The following is a 19,982-nucleotide window of genomic DNA, read 5'->3' as shown; positions in this document are numbered from 1 at the left end:
GTTTCATAGAAAGAATGGTCCAAGTAATGAAAAATACAACGAAGAAAGCAAAACAATGAGACATGGATTGTCAAATGGCTCTTCTATACCTTAGAGTAACTCCATTGGACAGTCACATACCATCCCCAGCAGGGATCTTGTTCAATAGGAAAATAAGAACAAGAATTCCAACTGTGTTGAACACTGACAACCCAAAAGACAACCAAATCCAAGAAAGGATTAAATGTCAAAAGAAGTAAATGACAACAGTACTACAATAGAAAAGCAAAACCTTTTCTGAATTAGTTATAGGTAGCAAAGTATCTGTCCATCACAAAAATAACACATGGCAACCAGCAACAGTTGTAGATAAATGCACAGAACCACATAGATACAGCATCAGAATGCTTAATGATGGAAGATGGGTCAGATGCAACAGGCAACACCATGAAGATTTCAGATATTCTCTAAATATCCAAATCGAGTGCTGAAAATTATCTGCACTGACTAGGTTATGTCAGCAGGCTCAGTGTTTGGGTCCCACATCACTTAAGTGAGGCTAACCTTGCCCAACAGTTTTCCATCTGCAATTCATTGCAGAAACAAGAAGAAAGCGATCTGTTTTTGAAGAGAATAGTTGCAGGGTTATGTATCTTTCATCATGACTATGCCAGACTGTACACTTCGTTGCAGACACAGCAGAAGTTACTGGGGCATGACAGGGCTGCACCTTTCATATTCACCCAATCTTGCACCTTCAAATTTCCACCTGTTTTGGTCTCTTCAAAATTCATCGAATGGATAGATTTCAACTCTGAATAGGATGTAAAAATTCACCTGGCAAAGTTTCTAACCAGGAAAGATGAAAAATTCTTTGAGCAGTGAATAATAGATCTGCCCACAAGATAGAATGAAACAGTAATTATGTCATTGATTGAATAAATTGTTTTTTTGTTTAAAACTCCTGTCTTATTTCTATTTAAAAAACTGAACAAACTTTTAGGCCAACCATTATAATAATATTCTTCAGAAATACATAGAGATCTTAGCATATAATTACTATAAATTTGGAAACTGCTGCCCACTTAAAAATAAACACCTGCTATTCCAATCTTTAATATGGATATAATTTCATTGTTGAGTAGGAATAATTTACCTGAGATGCAATTTCAAGATCATTGCTTAGTCAAGATCACAATGTTACATAATTATATGACACTAATCCTCTTCTGGATAGGATGCTTTCTATTGCAGGGACATTCTTGGCATTTCTGAGACCTACTTCCTACTATTATGTGAACCAAGTCACAGCATCATGAACTTACAAAAATTAAGAACCAAGCTATTTCATATGTTAGACTTTTCAAAAGCACTACTGTGTAATTTAATGTCTTTCATTAACATGTTTGGCATCTCCTGCATTGTTTTGTAAGAATGGATACTAGAGAATTAAATTACTATATAAAATACTTTGTCTTCTTTCATCAGAAACTGAAACTAATTAGAGATTGGTTTCAGTTCCTGAAACCTTCACTTCACTGATTTTTTTTTTTATCAATTTGAATTTTCTTTCTCATAGAGGTAAACCCCCAATTGTCAAGCCTACAAGTAAGCTTCTTTGCACTTGACTTGCTTGTAATAGCAGCTAATTTTTCCTCAAATCACATTTCCATTTTAAAAAAGGTAGCACACATCAGATAATGCCGTACTTAGAACACTATAAAAAAAAACAAAGGCAAGAATTGCCCTGGCAGGAAAGCCTTTGATTGCAGGCTTGTTCAATCAGAGATGAACTTAAGTTGAACAACAAATACAAAAAGTCCTTGTTAACCAAGACTACAAACTAGCTTCAAGTCCCTAATTATCTGCACTTCTCACTCTCTAAAATATACACACATTTTGTCTAATCAAAAGCAAACATAACATTATTTATGTAGGGTTAGTACCAAAAAGTAGAGGTAAATTAGTAAGGTTTTAGCTTCCTATAGTTGACAATTCACTTGCAACATGAACTCTACATGATTATTTCTTTTCTTTTATATACTTGAGAATATTACTTACGTTTTTACCGATTCTGATAAAGTTGATATGGACATGTCCTTTAATTATCAAAAACCTTCCCAGACATAACGGATATCTTCTGGCAAAATAAGCAAAATGCTTTCCATTGAAGGCAATCTAAAAACAAAGAAAATATTTGTCCTTTTATAAAACAAATAATTTCACTATATCTAAGTCTGAACAATATGATTTGAATTACTTTAGGCAGTTTCTAATGAGAGGTTGAAAAGAAAAGAAAACTGAAGAAAAAATACTACATGTATATAATTCAATAACTGTATCAAATGAGCACTTGTGTAAATTAGTCGTCTATTATTTACCTTAAATCCATTATTTTCAGCCAATATGACTGCTTCAAAAAGTTCTCCCTTTCTCAGAGGGAAGCATCCATCGCGTTCTTCTGAACCCCAACTTCCCCAGTAAAGTGAATTGCGTACAATGCAGAAGTCATTAAAACGAAGATCAACATGCAAAATAGTGTCTGGAAGAGGCTCAGAAATTGGTGATGAACAAAAATTAATGGAGAATCTGAAATAATAGTTAAAATATTTATCTAGAGACTTTTTATGCAATAGAAAAACAATTTACCTTGATTTTTCAGTATTAGAATGAATAAATAGAATTATTTTACAAAATTAGTTACCTGCCTGAATTATAAGAATTGTAGCAGAACAGATTAACAAAATATAAGAAAGCAAATTATTCTCTCCCTTTGATTTATAGTTGTTGTTTGGCCATAGCAGAGAATACTTAACTATAAAGACTAGGTTGTAACCATGGTTCTGATTGGTTAGTTTTTAGGCGCAAATTGTCCCCTAAACAATTGCGCCTATTTACACCGTCAACTAATCAGATATGCTAAAACAGGTCATGTGTTCTCTTGATGGAAAAACTTTCACCAGCTTCTGTGAGTCCACTATTCCCTATAAGGACAATTTTTGACTGCTCTAGGTCTTTGGCACTCACCACTGACCACACACACATCTTATTTCCAGCAACGATGTCCTAACACCAGCCAGTGTCCGCTCTCATCTCCACCAGATGCCTGTCTACTTCATTGCTGTATGAAGACTAAACAACTGCTTCTACACCACCAACAGTATGTTAACTATGTCTCCACACCATCAACAGTCCAGCCTAACCACGAAGTTCTCAGACATCCTTGTTGTGTTATGTTAATTCACATATGGCAATCATTGTATTTTATAATGGACAATAAATTGTCGCTTACCAGTTAATTTCTATCTCACATTGTATTTATCCACATTAAACATCTTCATTATAGAATGATTGCTTTATGTAGGCAGAACAAACTCTAACTCAGTTACTCAACATGAAAATGTAAGTCAGGGTGAATTGAAACAACTGAAAAATGAATCTTTTATAAATAAAATGTATGTATATAGCAATCTAATTATGAACTCAGAATTAATAGTCCAGCAGTTTATGAATCATCCATATGTTCATGCTCACATTGTCTATGGCATGCCATGATTCATGAAACAATTATTAGAATCATGCTGTAAAAGTTAAGTTTTTCATTAAAATAATTATTTGAAAAATTAGTAATAACATAGACCCAATAGTAAGTCAGATATAATGTGTTATTAATGATTTAAGATTAGTTTTCCAAAGTGAATGATCAAAATTAATCTACCTTGAATGATGGTGTGATGTTTGGCCTTGTATAGTAATAAGGGTTCCACATTGTAGACCACCTGGTATTTCACCAACGTATGGAATACACTGAAAACAGTTTAAAAAATAATTGTAAAAATCATCATAATCTATCTTGTCCAAAGTGGGTACTGACACAATGAAATGTACTGAATATAATATTAAACTTGAACAATAGCTTATATGATGATTAAATGTCAGTATATTATTATTGCAAGAAAACATGAGAGATCATTTTAAAAATTATGGTTATCTTTTATCTTGTTTCAGTTATTAGACTGCAGCCATGCACTGCCATGAGGAACTTTGTTGAACTAATCAACCTCAGTACTTATATTTTCTTTTTTTAAAAGTCTGGTATTTATTCTATCAGTCTCTTTTGCCAAATTGCTAAGTTACAGGGGCATAAACACACCAACACTAGTTGTCAAGTGGTGGTGGAGGACAAAAGACACAAAGACACACACACATATACAACAGGCTTCTTTCAGTTTCTGTCTATCAAATCCACTCACAAGGCTTTGGTCGACCCAAGGCTAGAGTAGAAGACACTTGTCTAAGGTGTCACACAGTGGGAGTGAACCCAGAACTATGTGGTTAAGAAGCAAACTGCTTACCACACAGCCACTTTTAATTACTTTTAAATTTAAAACAAGTAGTTAACAACTTTAAAAAACTAACACAAATAACAATCAAACAGCACACTCTAGAGTGGTTACTGACACCTTGAACTATTTAATGTATATGTGGTATGACCTGTCATCTTCACTCTCTCGATATTTCTATCAACAGCCTTTCTAATGTGAATATCATATTGTTGCTTAATCACTTAATTTCATATCAAAGCTAGATCATTTATATCTTTCAACTTATCTCAACATTTAATGTATGTAAAATATTTCAATAGACTGTATAAAATTGTAAATTGGTAATTTACAGCAAATAGTTTTAATTATTGATCGTCATCATCACAATCATCATGACCCATTTTGCTATAAATATCAACTGGTTCACTTTTCAAGATACATAATACACAACTGCCTTTACAGTGCTTCATGTATAATAGTTAACTTTCTGTTACACAACTAGATTTCCCTGTATGTAACCAACTCATTCCAGGTGTGTTCAAAAAGAAAATGCTCAGCAACATGCTTGAAATGTAGCTTTTATCATCATCAATGGACATCTATCACTGATACCCATTCTCTAAATAAGATATCTTTAACCATGGCCAAAGTAAACAGCAAGTATTTTAATAAAATATATAGTAAATCAGGGCCTTATCCTGACTAAAATATTAGAGGAGGCAAAGACCAACAAAAACCAAACCAAGTTAGCAATTACAAACAGTTCTATGCATTGTGCCAATGATGGGAAGGGGAATGGGAGGGTATATCAGAAAGGCATACTAGAGTTTATAAGGCATTTTTTTAGTTTGTCGAAGGCTTCCAAACTGAAGTATCTCAGACACAAATACCAAATTAATAACATCATAAAGTTCTTTTGCTAAACTAATCAATTGTTAAGTCTAAATGATGGCATCTAATGTAAACAGTAGATTGTTAAAACATACATATGTATGCATTCCCTTTGATTCCTCCATTTCTGATGAACTGTTCAAGAAATTTCTCCCACTTGGAGAGCACATACCATTCCATGTAGGTTCTGTTATATATTCATAGAGTAAATTGAACATGATGTACTTTGAATTACTCCACTAAACATGATAATCCAATAAATAAAAACTCTCAACAATCTCAACAATTCCTACGACTTCTCTCATCTCAAGCAATACACTACTTTTTATAAGAGTTCAGCTAGTCCATTCTTCCAATCCCACAAGGGTGTTAATGACTCTCGCCACAACACTTTCATAAAAAATAACTTATTTACTTAACGTTCAATATAATCTCCTTCAAACTAGTCACCTTGTACAACAATACACCAGTCTCAGCATTCCTGCCATTTGGAATCCAGCTACAAGTCATTTTCTATAAGCGAGTCAAGGATCTTCTGTGATTTGCTCTGGATCTCAACAATGATGTTAAAACAGCAACCTTTGAGCTGCATTTTCATTTTGGGAGAGAGGTGCTAAATCTGGTGAATAGGGTGGATGTGGAAATGATACCATGTTGTTTTTGGTGAGAAACTCATGAGTGAGGAGAGCTTGGCAACAGGACGCATTGCCGTCATGAAGAATCCATGTCCTCCTTCAGATGCTTCAAAACATCACAGTAGTATTTTCGGTTCATAGTCTGGTACTGAGGGACAAATTCCCAATGCACAATACCACATTTCCAGGAGTGATGCTCCTGGCAGGCCTTCCAGATCACGCATTGTCTTCCAGGGGTATTCTTCCACTTTTAGAAGCACCCATGCCACTCGAAACATTGTGTCAAGTCATCGCCTCATCACTGTAAGCTTGCCAAAGCATGTTCAATGTCTCGGTAGCAGACTTCCCAAGTTTAATGCAAAATTTCATGTTAGCTCTTTGTTCCAACTTCTTGTCCATGACAAAATCACAGACTACAGTATACACATGATCACAAAAGCATAAATTTCATAACTTGTGAAGTAAACACAGCAATGTCACTCAGCACATTGTCTCATGAAGTTCACTGCTAGCTCTCACTGTGCATGCAACTGTGTGCTGCCATCTGTTGGTGTGCTACAAAACTAGTCCAGAAATCTTTTGATATCACTTCGTAGATCTAAAACATAAACTCCAGCATATTGTTCTCAAGGCATACCCTCACTGTGAAAAGATTATAGAAGAGAGAACTATCAGGATATGGTAGTACCAGTATAATTGATAACTGAACAAAGTCCATACTGGGCAAAGGGAAGAATACAGTGGAGGGGCAGGATAGAAATGCTGACGTGGTAATGAGATATGACATGGTAAGAATTCCCATTGTATTTAAACTCAGTCTAACTATAATAAAATATAAAAAAGTGAATGTATTATAAGCTTTATCAACATCTAATATAGATCAAATGATTTAACTTATTGGCAACTGAATGGGAGAAATAACAATGTGGGAGGCAGGATGTTTAATTAATATTTTATGAAAAAATTAGTAACCATATTCAATATATAATGGATAGTACATTGTTGATACTTCAATGCTCAAGTAGGTGCTGACCACCAAACATTCTAATATTCTCAGTTCACATGGAATAGAGTGAATGAACTCAAATGGTCTATATCTTCTTTCACTTTACAGAGAATTTGGCCTAGCAATCACCAATATTTTCAACTCAAAGACAAAGAGCCACAAAACAATATGGATGCATCTGAGATCAAAGGTTTGACATTTGATTGTTTACATAATCACAGAAGGACTTTAACATCACTTGCTATCTTTCAGACATTGATCTTTAGCATATTAAAATGCATCAGTGTTTTGCCATTGAAATACAGCCATATTAATAAATAGTTATCTGATCAACTTGAAACCTCTCTTGATTCAGTGCAAATAACTGATGATATCAGGAAACATCAAGATTGGTTTAATAACAGCACCTTATCAAGATGTTCAGTACCTTATCAAAAAGATGAATGATTCACTCAAGGCTTGGATCAATGATAAACAATCCAACATCAACAAGTGAGCATGCAAGGTATGCAGAAACAGGTACAAACTGCTCTCAGAAGAATGAAAGTGTTTTGAAGCAATGAATAAGCTCCAAAGCTTTCTATGTAGGTCTCAAAAAATGGTTCAACTTCTGTTCTGCCTTCTGATAGTTAGACTCTTCTGACTGAAACGGTTAATTTTCTTCCCAATAGAAAGCTGTCAGGAATTCCAATTCTGTCATGAATGAAAGTGTAGCTGATTCCATTTCTCAAAGACCAGAAATTTTGGAAATGTCTCTTGAACCATGTTTAATGGAAGTTCAAGATACCATAACACAAATGTCATCAAACAAAGCATCATGTAAAGATGGCATTCGACATGGACTCTTCAAATATAGTAGCAAAAAGTTGGTGCAAAAGAGTTTTGAGCTTTTTTGAAGTCATCTGGAGTTTTGGACATGTACCACAGAACAACAAGGATGCATCCATAATGAGTCTTTTCAACAACAAAGGAAGAAAAGTAGTTTGCATTAACTCATGTGACATCTCTCTCGTGTGTATTGCAGGAAAATTCCTAGCAAGAATAATTTCTTAACATAATAATTGAGCACAATATCGATGACATTTATCCAGTTTCAGAGTAGACCACAGTAACACTGATATGATTTCACTTTATCAAGTTGCTGAGAAAGTTGTTGGGAAAGATTAGGGACTAAATATGTTTTTTATAGATCTAACCAAAGTGATCAATACTGTTAATAGAAATGATCTCTGTGTAGTTCTCGAAAGAATTGGTATGCCTCATAAAATGTTAAAAGTCATCATTTCCTTTCATACAGGAATGAAAGCATGTTTTATCAAGCAGTCAGCGTTCAGACTCTTTTGATGTTTCAAATGGCGCAAAAGGGGGTTGTGTCATAGAACCACTTCTTTTCATGCTTTTCTTCTCAGTCATGCTGCACTATACTTATGGCTATCTTAATTCAGGTATTCAATTTCAATTTCTTTCCAGTTGTGGCCTCTTCAATCACCAGTGCTTTAAAGCCAGAACAATAGTTTGAATGGCAATAATACATGAATTTTTGTTTTCTGATCATGATACATTTGTTGCAACATCTGTCAAAGAAGCACAGGAGCTTATCATTTCTCCAATGCAAGTAAAGCTTTCAGTTTGACCATCAGCATTAGAAAGACAAAAGTTGTCCACCAGCCAACTATGTGATTGCTGCTGTTTCTAGCATGCTAGACAAGATAGTTTTTAACGAGCTTTCACTTATACAAGGCACAATTTCAAGAATATTATCAGTTTCTGGAGTTTGATAAATGAATATTTTTCATAAAATGAAAATTCTTCAATATACCGATGTAATTTTTTTTTTTTTTGAAATGAAGAAGTGATTTTGTTGGTATGGCTACTTGGAATGCTATAAACCTTACAATAATAACTTTGTGATCGCTGCTATTTCTAGCATGCTAAACAAGATAGTTTTTAATGAGCTTTCACTTATATGATTTTTTTCATTTCATGTTTACACAAAAGAGCTGTATAACTTTGATATAAGGCACAATTTCAAGAATATAATCAGTTTCCGGAGTTTGTTAAATGAATATTTTTGATTTAATGAAAATTCTTTGATATATCAGTATAATTTTTTTTTAAATGAAGAAGTGATTTTGTTGGTATGACTACTTGGAATGCTATAGGCCTTACAATAATAACTATGTGATTGCTGCTATTTCTAGCATGCTAAACAAGATAGGTTTTAATGAGCTTTCATTTATATATAACTAGCAGCTAAACCCGGTTTCACCCGGTCTGTTTGGATGATGTGGCTGTGATTGTCTTTGGTTAGGCATAATCTATAATAGCATTTCTCAACCTGATCATTTCATGTCCCGTTTCGATTGGAGCCTCCAGCTGTATGAAGATTTCACCCCCTCCTGTCAGAAAATGGCTTCAGGAGTTGTGAAGAAAGAATTTGTACATAGTCTGTTTGTGAGAGCTATTCTATTGGACGTCTGTCTAATCATTAAAAGATTTATTTAATTATGAACATAGAAAGAAATTATACATTAATCGCAATGTTTGTAAGCAGTTTTATCCATAAAAATTTTATTTGCAGAGAGCAGAAATTGAAAGATATATGAAATGGACGTGCGTGTATGTGAGAGAGAAAGAGGGTAAGAAAGAGAGCTAGAGTGAGTGAGTGAAGTTGTGTGCCATTGACTCACATTGGTTGGCACAGCAAGTATGAAGCTTTTGATTTAGCAGGAGTTGGTTTGTGTTTTATCTCTCGTTCAATGGCTGGACAAGTGAAAAGAAAGGCAATCATTTGAAGTGGCCAGCAAATGAAGAGACATGGACAGTTTTATGACTGAACTTCTTTTGAAGTTGTGGTGAGAGGGGAGAATTGATGTGCATGCATATGTCTGTGTGTGTGTGTGTGTATGTTTGATGGGGTGTGCGCGACAGAGAGAGTAATGTTGATGGTGTATGTGTATATGAGAGAGAGAGAGAGAGAAAAAAAGAAAGAGAGCGATAAATGAAATTTATCATTCAGTTTATTTATTTATTATGTATATATATATGAATGGCTTCAGTGACACACACTCACATACATGCAGGTTGTTTTAATCGATTTTCTCTGTAAGTATGGGGGCTAGGAAAAAAATAGAAAGCGCAATCCAATCTATGCACCCGTCTCCACATGTGTGCCTTTTTTCATGCGAATCCACCCAGCTGTTTGGCCGTGAACCTCAAGACAAGAAAGAATACAACAGTCAGCCAACTTCAATTTATATTATAGAATATGTGACTGATAAAGAAAATTTAGCAGCAAAGACACAATGGCAGAGAGGAAGATGAGCAACTGAATCAGATGAAACCAGGGCAAAGCGACTGAAACAGATGTCTGAATATGCATAGAGATGTGGACATGATTCTGTTTCCACTACACATGACCGACTGGTTAGGGTATCTCAACAGGAGAATATTCTACTTCAAAATAACAATGTCAGATCACAAATTGTTGATGCAACACTAAAGAGATCTTTTCTTTGGGATCATGTGGAAGTAATGGAGTTGACAACCAATCTAAGACCTCTTACAGATGGTCATTCTGATGAAAGAGAGTTTGCTAATTACCTTCTTGATGTAGGAAATGGTAACATTTCTGTCTAGGTGAATTCAGAATCCTTTCTACTTGAAGCACAAGGCCTCAAATTTGGGGGAAGGGATCAAGTAACTGGTACTTATCTAATCGACCCCGAAAGGATGAGAGGCAAAGTCGACCCCGGCAGAATTTGGATTCAGAATGTAGCAACAGACAAAATACCAGTAAGCATTTCACCCGGTGTGCTAATGATTCTGCCAGATCACTGCCTTTAGGTGAATTCAAAATCAAACTACCCAATGACCTTTGCCTTAAAAGTGGTACTTTTTCAGATCTATGTGATTTTGTATATGCTGACCTCAAAAATAACTTCACAAACCCTATGTGGCTTGCAAATAGAACCATTGTTACTCCAGCAAATGAAGCAGCACAATTTGTGAATGATTTTCTGTTGACCAGGATCTCTGGTGAGCTAAAATATACTGAAGCTCAGATACAGTTGATAATGAAACTCTATGCCCAATCGAGTTCAACAAACTTACACCATCAGGGTTTCCACCACACTTTCTCAAACTGAAGAAAAAATGATGCATAATGCTTCTGAGAAATTTAGATGCTACATCATTGTCAGTTTACATGATCATGTTATTGAGATTGAGGTTGCTTCTGGTCCTTATGCAGGATCAACTCTGCTAATCCTAAGAATACCATTTCATGAGATACATGAAATGGAATTTCCATTCACACTTACACACAAGCTATTACCTGTCAAGTCAGCTTTTGTTTGATGCGCAATAAGGCAAAGGGACAGACTTTTGAACAAATTGGAATATATCTTCTGACACAATTCTCTTTCACATGGTCAGCTGTGTGTTGCATTATCTAGAGTTCGAAAGAAGGCTAATGTAAAAATATTGGCTGAGAGAAATGGAAACAGTATTATTACTGACAATTGTCTCTACAAGGAGATACTACTTTAAAGCAAAATATGCTGTTTAGCAAGTTTCAGTAAATAGAATTAACGCATAAATTATATGTAAAGTAAAATATATTTGTGTGGAATTAAATTGTTTTGATATATTTCAACACATACCAAATGAATGATATCATTATATTAGATCATTTTAAATTTGGGTATATTTGAAAAAGTAAGAAAATGCTATTCCTATGTGTTCTCACAACACCAGACTTTCGTGTGTGTGTGTGTGTGTGTGTGTGTGTGTGTGTGTATGTGTGTGTGTGTGTGTGTGCGTGTGCGTCCCCGTCTGTCTGTCTGTCTGTTTGTCTGTCTGTCTGTCTGTCTATCTATCTATCTATCTATCTATCTATCTCTTCTCACGGACGTGCTGTCGATATCGGCTGCGAAGGTAAACGTTTATTTGACCTTTAATTGTCCACATTTTGTTGGAATTTTTAAATAATTTTGTTGCGAAGCACCTAGGCTTCATTTGTGTGTATTTTCAAGGACAGGAATTGACCCCCAGGGGCAGTTTCGGCCCTAGCAAAATACAAAAATTTCCTTCTTGACATTTGAAAAATGTCGAGAAACATAATTTTGGAACGCTTGTCTTGTTCTTTTGACAAGCATTTCCCGAGGCTTCAGATGCCAGAAGAGAAAAAAGAACAGAATAGCGCGTGCTCATACAGTGACAGGAACGCAGTTGCTGTAAACGTCACAAAGACTGTGATTACAGCTACTAACAGCCCTCTCACCACCACCACCACCACCAACACCAACAACAAAAACAAAACTGTAACCAAGGTTACAAAACCATGCGTAAAAACCGTCACAAATGTCTCTGACGTAAGCACCATTGCTGCTGACGCCATCATCACCACCAACAACAACAATGACAACAACAACAACAACAACAACAACAACGACAACAACAACAACAACAACAACAACAACAAGGACGTAAAGTTATCAGCCGTCAGCAATGACACCATCACCTGTTCAACAAACTCTGCTGCCACTACCACCACCTTTGAACCAGGCAGTACATACACCAACATAAACAAAAATATCCAGAAGAACATGTCCGCCAGCACAACAAAAACAAATTTCGCAAATGCTCTAAAGGAAAAAAGAACAATAGTGACATTCACACAAAAACAAATAAAAGACACAAAATCCCTTCTTACGAAAGAAGGAGATGATGTCAGAATAAACATACCAAAAGATATTATAGAAATGAAAAACAAAAAGTGCATCATTTATAAACTGGTAAACACAAAAACCAGACGTGTAGAAAATGTTAGCACAGATAAAATTGAAGTTTGTCTTAGAAAAATTTGGCCTTATCAGAATCATGTCACCTGGGGAAGAAAATTTGGAACGGTGCAAGTGAGATTTCTGGATGAAAATTTAGCTAAACAATTTTCGACACTCTCTCTCCGCACAGATGACTTGGTAATGATACCGAGTTATCTAGGACAGAGAGTGACCAAAGTTATGATAAAAAATGTGCCATCGGAGGTGGACACCCTATGGCTGATATCGGCCGTGTGCCTGGAAATGGAGGAGGCAAATATTTTGGAGATTACGGTCGGAGACGAAAAGAACTGGGGAGGGAAAAATCTGGAAATCCTTCTCCACATCACGGAGGAGGCTTCACAGAAAATTCCTCCAAACATTAGATTGGCAAAGAACCACAAGCTGTATGTGGTGGTAGAGGGCAGGCGACCTCGTTGTTACCTATGCAACAGCGAAGCACATCTGAAAAAGGACTGCCCTCTGGCCGCTAAACAAAAACAACAACAACAACAGAAGCAACTACCAAATACCCCCAACAGAAAAACCTTACTACCAACACCACCAGCAACACAAAAAACAACAACAGAAATATCAGCAATAACCACAACAGAAAAGACAACAGAAACTGCAAAAACAGAAGAAAAAAAAGAAAATTCCAAGACTGCCTCTCCCTCCCCCATATCACTTACACCACACACAAATAACAAGCAGCCAACATCAATAAAAACAGCAACACAAACATTCACAGAAACACACACAGACGCACAAAATTTGCCGTTACCTCTTTCTGACTCCTCAGATCTCCCATCATCCGATGAAGAGAGTGGGGAGGAGTGGAAAATAGCTACGAAAGGAAAGAGGAAGCGCAGTAAGAAGAAAACAAAACAAAATGCAAACACAAACAAAGCAGGGAGATTCACATCTCCCGAAAATACTACTAACACCAATAGTAATATAAAAAAAACAATGCTAACAGCAATAGACAGTACAAACACAGAGTTGATGAATTACATCAACTCTAAAACAAACATCACAAATAACGATATCAAAACCAACAACCACCCACGTACAACACCGCCAAAACACATTAAAATTATTCATGTAACACCAGCATTACACAACACAATAAAATCCCTCTACCCCAACTCGGTAGGGGGATTCCAGAAATATTTGTGCAAGAAATTGTACAATAGCCTCCTTGGTGAAAAATCCAAGGAGGAAACAAAACTTTCTAACGGTAAGTAACACCCTGTTCTTTTGTTTTGTGCTTTAAAGCACACGTATAAATAGAATCATGGTGAAGATTGGTTGCGTGAATGTGCGTGGCTTAGGGTCCCCTTGGAAACAAGGGTACCTCTTAAATGACATCAAGTCACACAATTTGGATATCATAGCCATTAGTGAGACCAGACTCCATGAACCGCGGGCCCTAAAGTCCATGTTTGGCGGACAGTTTAACATTTATTTTTCTCCCTGTCTGCCGAGGATGGGCGGTAGTGGCACGGCGGTTCTTTTTCGCAAGAGTCTGGATCTCCAAGTAAAGACGATATTTACGGACCCGGAGGGTAGACTGGTTGTCCTAGATGTGGACGGCAGCGATGGAGGCGCTTTTCGGTTGCTGGCAGTTTATGTGCCTCCTTTAACAGGTCGGTCAGACTTCTTTCGACGTCTAGAAGTATTCCTGGGAACGTCTCGTCCCTTACTTTTAGTGGGGGATTGGAATGCTACCTTGGACACGCATCTAGACTACGTGGGGAGTGACAAAACTAGAAGGGGATGCAAAGGCCTCATAGACCTGCTCAGACGCTTCCAGTTGTCTGACAGGTACCGACTCGACCACCCAAATGTGCCAACGTGGACTTGGAGCAACCGCATGGGGTCGTCGAGGTCGTATCTAGATAGGATAGTGTGTAGAACAAGAGATAGAGATAGTTTAGGATGTCCACAGTTCCACATAGTCAGCTACACGGATCACAAACTTGTGACGTGTACGCTAGACTTAGATAAGGCACATAGGCAGGGTCCCGGTTACTGGAAACTAAACGCGTCTTTCCCGTCGAGACAGGTTTTCAGAGACCGGATTAGCACGTTAGTAAAGAGGGCTTTGACGGGAGCCATCGTCAACAACAAATGGTGGTTTGCCCTCAAGAGAGCAGTAAGGGCGGAAGCAATAAGGTATAGCAGGGCACTAGCTGTAGAGAGGAACAGAGTAGAGGGGGAGCTAGTGATAAAGTTAGAAGAGGCATTGCGAAGTGGCATCGCATCCGACGTTTTAGCGGCGAGGTTGGCCCTCGACCAACAATTCAATGCTAAACACGAAGGGTGTGCTGTCAGGGCAAGGATGCGTGCTCTGAGGAATGAAGGTGTTGGAGCCGCACGAGAGGCCCGGGTGGCGGAGGCGCAGCGGGGTAACAGAGCCACCATCCGGTCTCTGGTAGACGAACAGGGACGCGAATTGCTCGAGCCGAGCAAGATGTGCGAGGCGTTTCAGCGGCATTTTGCCCGACTGTTCGGGAGGAGTGGCGAGCGAGAAGGCAGGGTGGACTTTAGTGCCTACCTGCACAGCTTGCCACGACTCTCGGCAAGAGAGGCGGAGTGCTGCGAAGGGGTCATCACGGCGGAGGAGGTGAGGGACGCGATGGCGCGTTGCTCGACGGACAAATCTCCGGGTTTGGATGGTCTGCCCTACGAGCTTTACAACTGTATGCCAGACTTGTTTGGAGAAGTCTTGGCGGCCGTGTACTGCAACTGGCAGCAGAACGGGAGCATTCCCGGTTTTGTGAGCCGAGGAGCGGTAACGCTGCTGAAGAAAGATCCAAACAAGGGGGACGCCATAGATAACTTTAGGCCCATCACTCTGCTCAATGCAGACATGAAAATTTTGGCCAAGGTGTTAGCCAAGCGGTTGGCGCTTGTCATCGAGAAACTGGTCGGCACGGAGCAGACGTGCGCCGTGCCGGGCCGGAGCATCCATGACAACCTCCATCTGATGCGCTACATCATAGAGAGGGTAGTTAAGGAACCTGGCATGGGTGGGGCCCTGATCAATTTGGATCAATCCAAAGCTTTCGATAGGGTAGACCATCGATACTTGGAGGCCGTCCTCGAAGCGGCCGGCTTCGGTCCCGTTTTCCGCGGCTGGATGGCTGCCTTGTACACAGGCATCCGTTCGGTTGTTCGCGTCAATGGACGTCTATCGGGACCCTTCGACATTGCACGTTCGGTTCGTCAGGGATGCCCCCTGTCGCCGCTTCTGTACGTATTGACTCTCGAGCCATTACTGCGGAAGCTGGCGACGCTGAGGGGCATCCCGCGAGAACTGGGGTGCGGGACGAGCGTGTCGGCATACGCGGACGACGTCACCGTCATAGCGTCTAGCCACGAGCACATCGAGCTTGTCGGCGAGACGCTGAAAGACTACGAAGCGGTGACGGGAGTGAAAATCAACCGGGATAAGTCGGTGGGTTTGCTGCTCGGCACCTGGAGAAGCAAGCCCATACCGTCCGGCAGCGCCTCAGTAGTGGGACGCTGGACGGACGGTCCGGTCAAGTTGCTCGGAGTCTGGTTCGGTCCGGACCTGCAAACGGAGAAGAACTGGGACCAGATAACGAGTAGGGTGGCCACTCTCTGCCGGCAATGGTCCGAGAGGAAGCTGTCCCTAAAAGGTCGGGCGGAGGTGGCGAACGCGTACATCGCGTCCGTCATCGAATACCGCCTGACCGTCGTGCCTTGTCCCGATCGCGCCATCACCGAAATGGAGCGCATCCTCTTCCGCTTTTTGTGGAAAGGAAGCGTTCCGATGGTGAGGCGATCCGTTTGTTGCCAACACCCGCTGAAAGGAGGGCTGGGCATGCCGTGGTTGATGATGCGCAGGCATGCGCTGAGACTGCGACATCTCCGGCTCTACGTAGACGACGGTGAGCAGGTGTGGTCGCCGTTTGTGCGACGCGCTTTCCCGCAGCTCGTCTCCATGACCGAGCTGCAGTCGTGGATCAAAAAGAGGCCGAGGAATGGCGAATGGCACCGTGAGTGTCGCGTTGCTCTGCAACAACTTTGCCGTCCCGGGTCGACCTTGAGCGGCTGCATCACAACGAAGTCATTCTATAGGGGATTAGTGGAGGGCAGGTACGACGACGATCTCGGGGCGAACCTGGGCGTCGACGAGGAATACCTGACCCGCCCGTTCAGGACGACTTTCGGGCCGGGACCTATGGACAACTTCCAGAGATCCCTGGCCTGGCAGTGTTACCGAGAGGCGCTACCCGTTCGGGATAAGCTCTATAGACATGGCTCGCGAAATGCGGGGCCGACCTGCCCGAGATGCGGTCAGAGCGATGAAACCGTTCTGCACGCACTCGTGCAGTGTCCAACCATTTCGGAGCTGTGGGTTTATGTCGAACGACTGCTGTCGCGTGTGGGACGAGTCGGTTTATCAATCGAGTCTATCGTCAATATCGTCACGCCTCCTTCCTTTAAACGGGAAGGAAGAGCTGTATTTATCGTACTTGTGGCTATGGCCAAAGAATGCATCTGGTGGACGCGTCTGAAAGGATTAGAAACAAATACTTTCCTCTCTGGTCAATCTCTCATCAACTTTTTCAAGTATCACTTGAAAAGGAAGGTGAGAGTAGAGAGGCAAGTGTTGTCTAGCAAATGTTTCGAAAAAAGATGGATACATGTAGCAAGAATGGCACGTATAAATGACGAAGCCACCTTGACCATGATTCTATAAAACGTTTTAAAATTTTGTAAACAGAGAGTTACTTACGTTTCTTGCTTAAATAAAAGAAATTTTATTTAACAAACTGTGACACTAAAGACCGAGGTTACCGTGGTCTTTTCGTAGGTTTTTCTTTCCACGGATAACCTCCCCATTTATTGGGAATTTTTTGTATTATTTCGTATTTTTTGTAAATACCCCAAACGTTTTGCGATGTTTTTTTTTCATCGTTGTCCCCACTTTTGTTTTTTTTTTCTGCTTTGTTTTCGACCCCGTCGAAAAGAAAAACTCTACATTTGTATTTTGTCCACTCTGTGTTGAGCCCTGTGTGGCTAATAAAGAAACCTATCTATCTATCTATCTCTATGGACGGACGGTAGACGTGTCGGCTCCGTAAGTTTTGCCTTTTTCATGTTTTAAAAAGTTTGTTTGTAAAGTTTATTTTATATACAAAGTTGTATAACAACTTGTAGACCCTCTGGTGCAAGTTTTTTGCGACGGAAATCTGCCCTGTGTGGCACATTCCCAGGATATAAAAACCAATTTCGGCTTTCTAGCCATTTTTTTTTGAGACGATGGCGTCTTGTAGCCATGAAAATTTTTGTGAAACGAACGCTGCAGTCTGCAGTGTTTCGTTCGAAAAAGAATTTCCTAGTCTTCCTTCCTCACAGTTAAAGGAGAGAATGGAGAAAAAGAAAGACTCTGCTGCTACAGCAGTCTTGCCTGCCAACGTAACCAGTGACAACAACAACAACAACAACAGCAGCAGCAGCAACAACAAGGACAACAAAACCACTGTCTAACAAAACCACTGTCCTCACCACTGATACCACCACTACCGCCACCACCACCACAACGAACTTTGCCTAGGCTTTGAAGCCTAGGAAAAGAATTTTGAATATATCGAAAGAGAAATTACTTGCATGCAAAAGCATGCTAAGTAAAAAGGACGTTACAGTCCATCTTCAAACGCCCGCGGACTTTAAGATAAACATCGAAAAAAAAACTATCATCTACAGAACCATTAATTTAAAGACAAAGACAGTGGAAAAATTCACCCAAGAAAATGTTGAGAGATGCTTAAAGCCGATTTGGTCTTACAAGACTTACATAACGAGAGGTTTGAAATTCGGAACGATAGAAGTAAGACTAGACAGCGAGCAGCGAGCGAAGGACCTCTCCACTAAGTCATTACAGCATGAGAACCTGCTCATGATCCCTACGTACCTTGGTCGTAGGGTTACGAAAATAAAAATTTCGAATGTGCCTCCTGAAATTGAGGAAGAATGGCTAGTATCTGCCATATGTCTAGGCATAGAGGAAGAGATAAACATACTAGAAGCATCTGCCGTTTGCAATCAAAACTGGGTTGGCCAGGAATTTCAACTCCTGGTACAAATTGATCCAGCAAACTGGGAAAAAATTCCACATAGAATCCAATTAACTGAGGATTCAATTTTTCATGTTTTCGTCGAAGGCAGAAGGCCAGTTTGCTACGTTTGTAGTAGCAAAACTCACCTTCAAAAAACATGCCCAGTAGCCCAGAAGAAAAGGCAACAACAACGGCAACAATACAAAGAAAAACAACAACAACAACAACAACAACAACAACAACAACAACAACCACAAGAAAAGCACAAGAAAAAAACAGCATTACTGCCTACACCGCCATATGCACAACTGGTCAAGCAGTTGTACAACGAAATGGAAAAACGCCAGCAGCCAGCAACACAGCCGAACCAAACAAAAACACCACCAGTACCACCAAGAACAGAATCAGCACCATCACCACCACCAACACCAACAACAACAACCCCACAAGAAGGGAACACGAAAAAGACTCCCACCCCACCCCCAAAAACCAAAACACCACATCCCAACTGTCACGAAACAGCACCAACACCACCAACAACAAAATCAACCCACACAAAAATAGACCCCAACACCCTTCCCCTCCCACCCTCCGATTCCTCCTACATGTCAGATGAAGATGACACAGAGGCTTGGCAAGTGGCTACGGGGGGAAGAAGAAAAAGGGGGAAAAAAAGAACGGAAAAACAAACAAAGCGGGGAGGTTTACCAGCCCCGAAACCAACACATCCACAGAAAACAAAAACACCAACACAAACGCACCAACACAGAACCCCACAACAAGTTTGACAGCGATAAACACAAACAATCTAGACCTAATGAAATTCATTAGGTCAAACACTAACATAACAGATAATGACACGAAAACAAGCAATCACCCACGCACAACACCACCACAACACATCAAAATCATACATGTAACACGGAGCACATACGATACAATGAAATCTCTCTACCCGGATACAGTAGGGAGATTCCAAAAATATTCATCAAAAAAACTATGCAAAAACCTTCTGAGAGAAGGTTGTGAGGCCAAAAGCCAAGAACTTTCGGACAGTAAGTAACTCTCTCTCTCTCTCTCCTTTCGTGTGTAAAACACAAATTTTGATAGAATCATGGTGAAGATTGGTTGTGTAAATGTGCGTGGCTTGGGGTCGCCTTGGAAACAAGGGTACCTCTTAAATGACATCAAGTCACACAATTTGGATATCATAGCCATTAGTGAGA

The 19,982-nt window shown here is 39.6% G+C and overlaps 1 protein-coding gene across 1 annotated transcript in view; it reads right to left on the bottom strand.

The window, feature by feature from the left end:
• LOC106880823 (galectin-4) overlaps window positions 1-19,982 on the bottom strand; it is a 154,367-nt gene that overhangs the window by 107,272 nt on the left and 27,113 nt on the right. The window contains exons 2-4 of the mRNA XM_089359804.1: window positions 3,698-3,786; window positions 2,361-2,568; window positions 2,041-2,157 (exon numbers count right to left, since the gene is read on the bottom strand). Coding sequence (XP_089215930.1) covers window positions 2,041-2,157; window positions 2,361-2,568; window positions 3,698-3,786 — 414 coding nt within the window. The remainder of the gene's footprint in view (window positions 1-2,040; window positions 2,158-2,360; window positions 2,569-3,697; window positions 3,787-19,982) is intronic.

Source organism: Octopus bimaculoides, chromosome 11, assembly GCF_046866305.1.
Source record: "Octopus bimaculoides isolate indiv1 chromosome 11, ASM4686630v1, whole genome shotgun sequence".
Taxonomy (NCBI): domain Eukaryota; kingdom Metazoa; phylum Mollusca; class Cephalopoda; order Octopoda; family Octopodidae; genus Octopus; species Octopus bimaculoides.
Note: the sequence above shows the minus strand (reverse complement) of the source record. Positions and strands in the feature narration are given on the sequence as shown.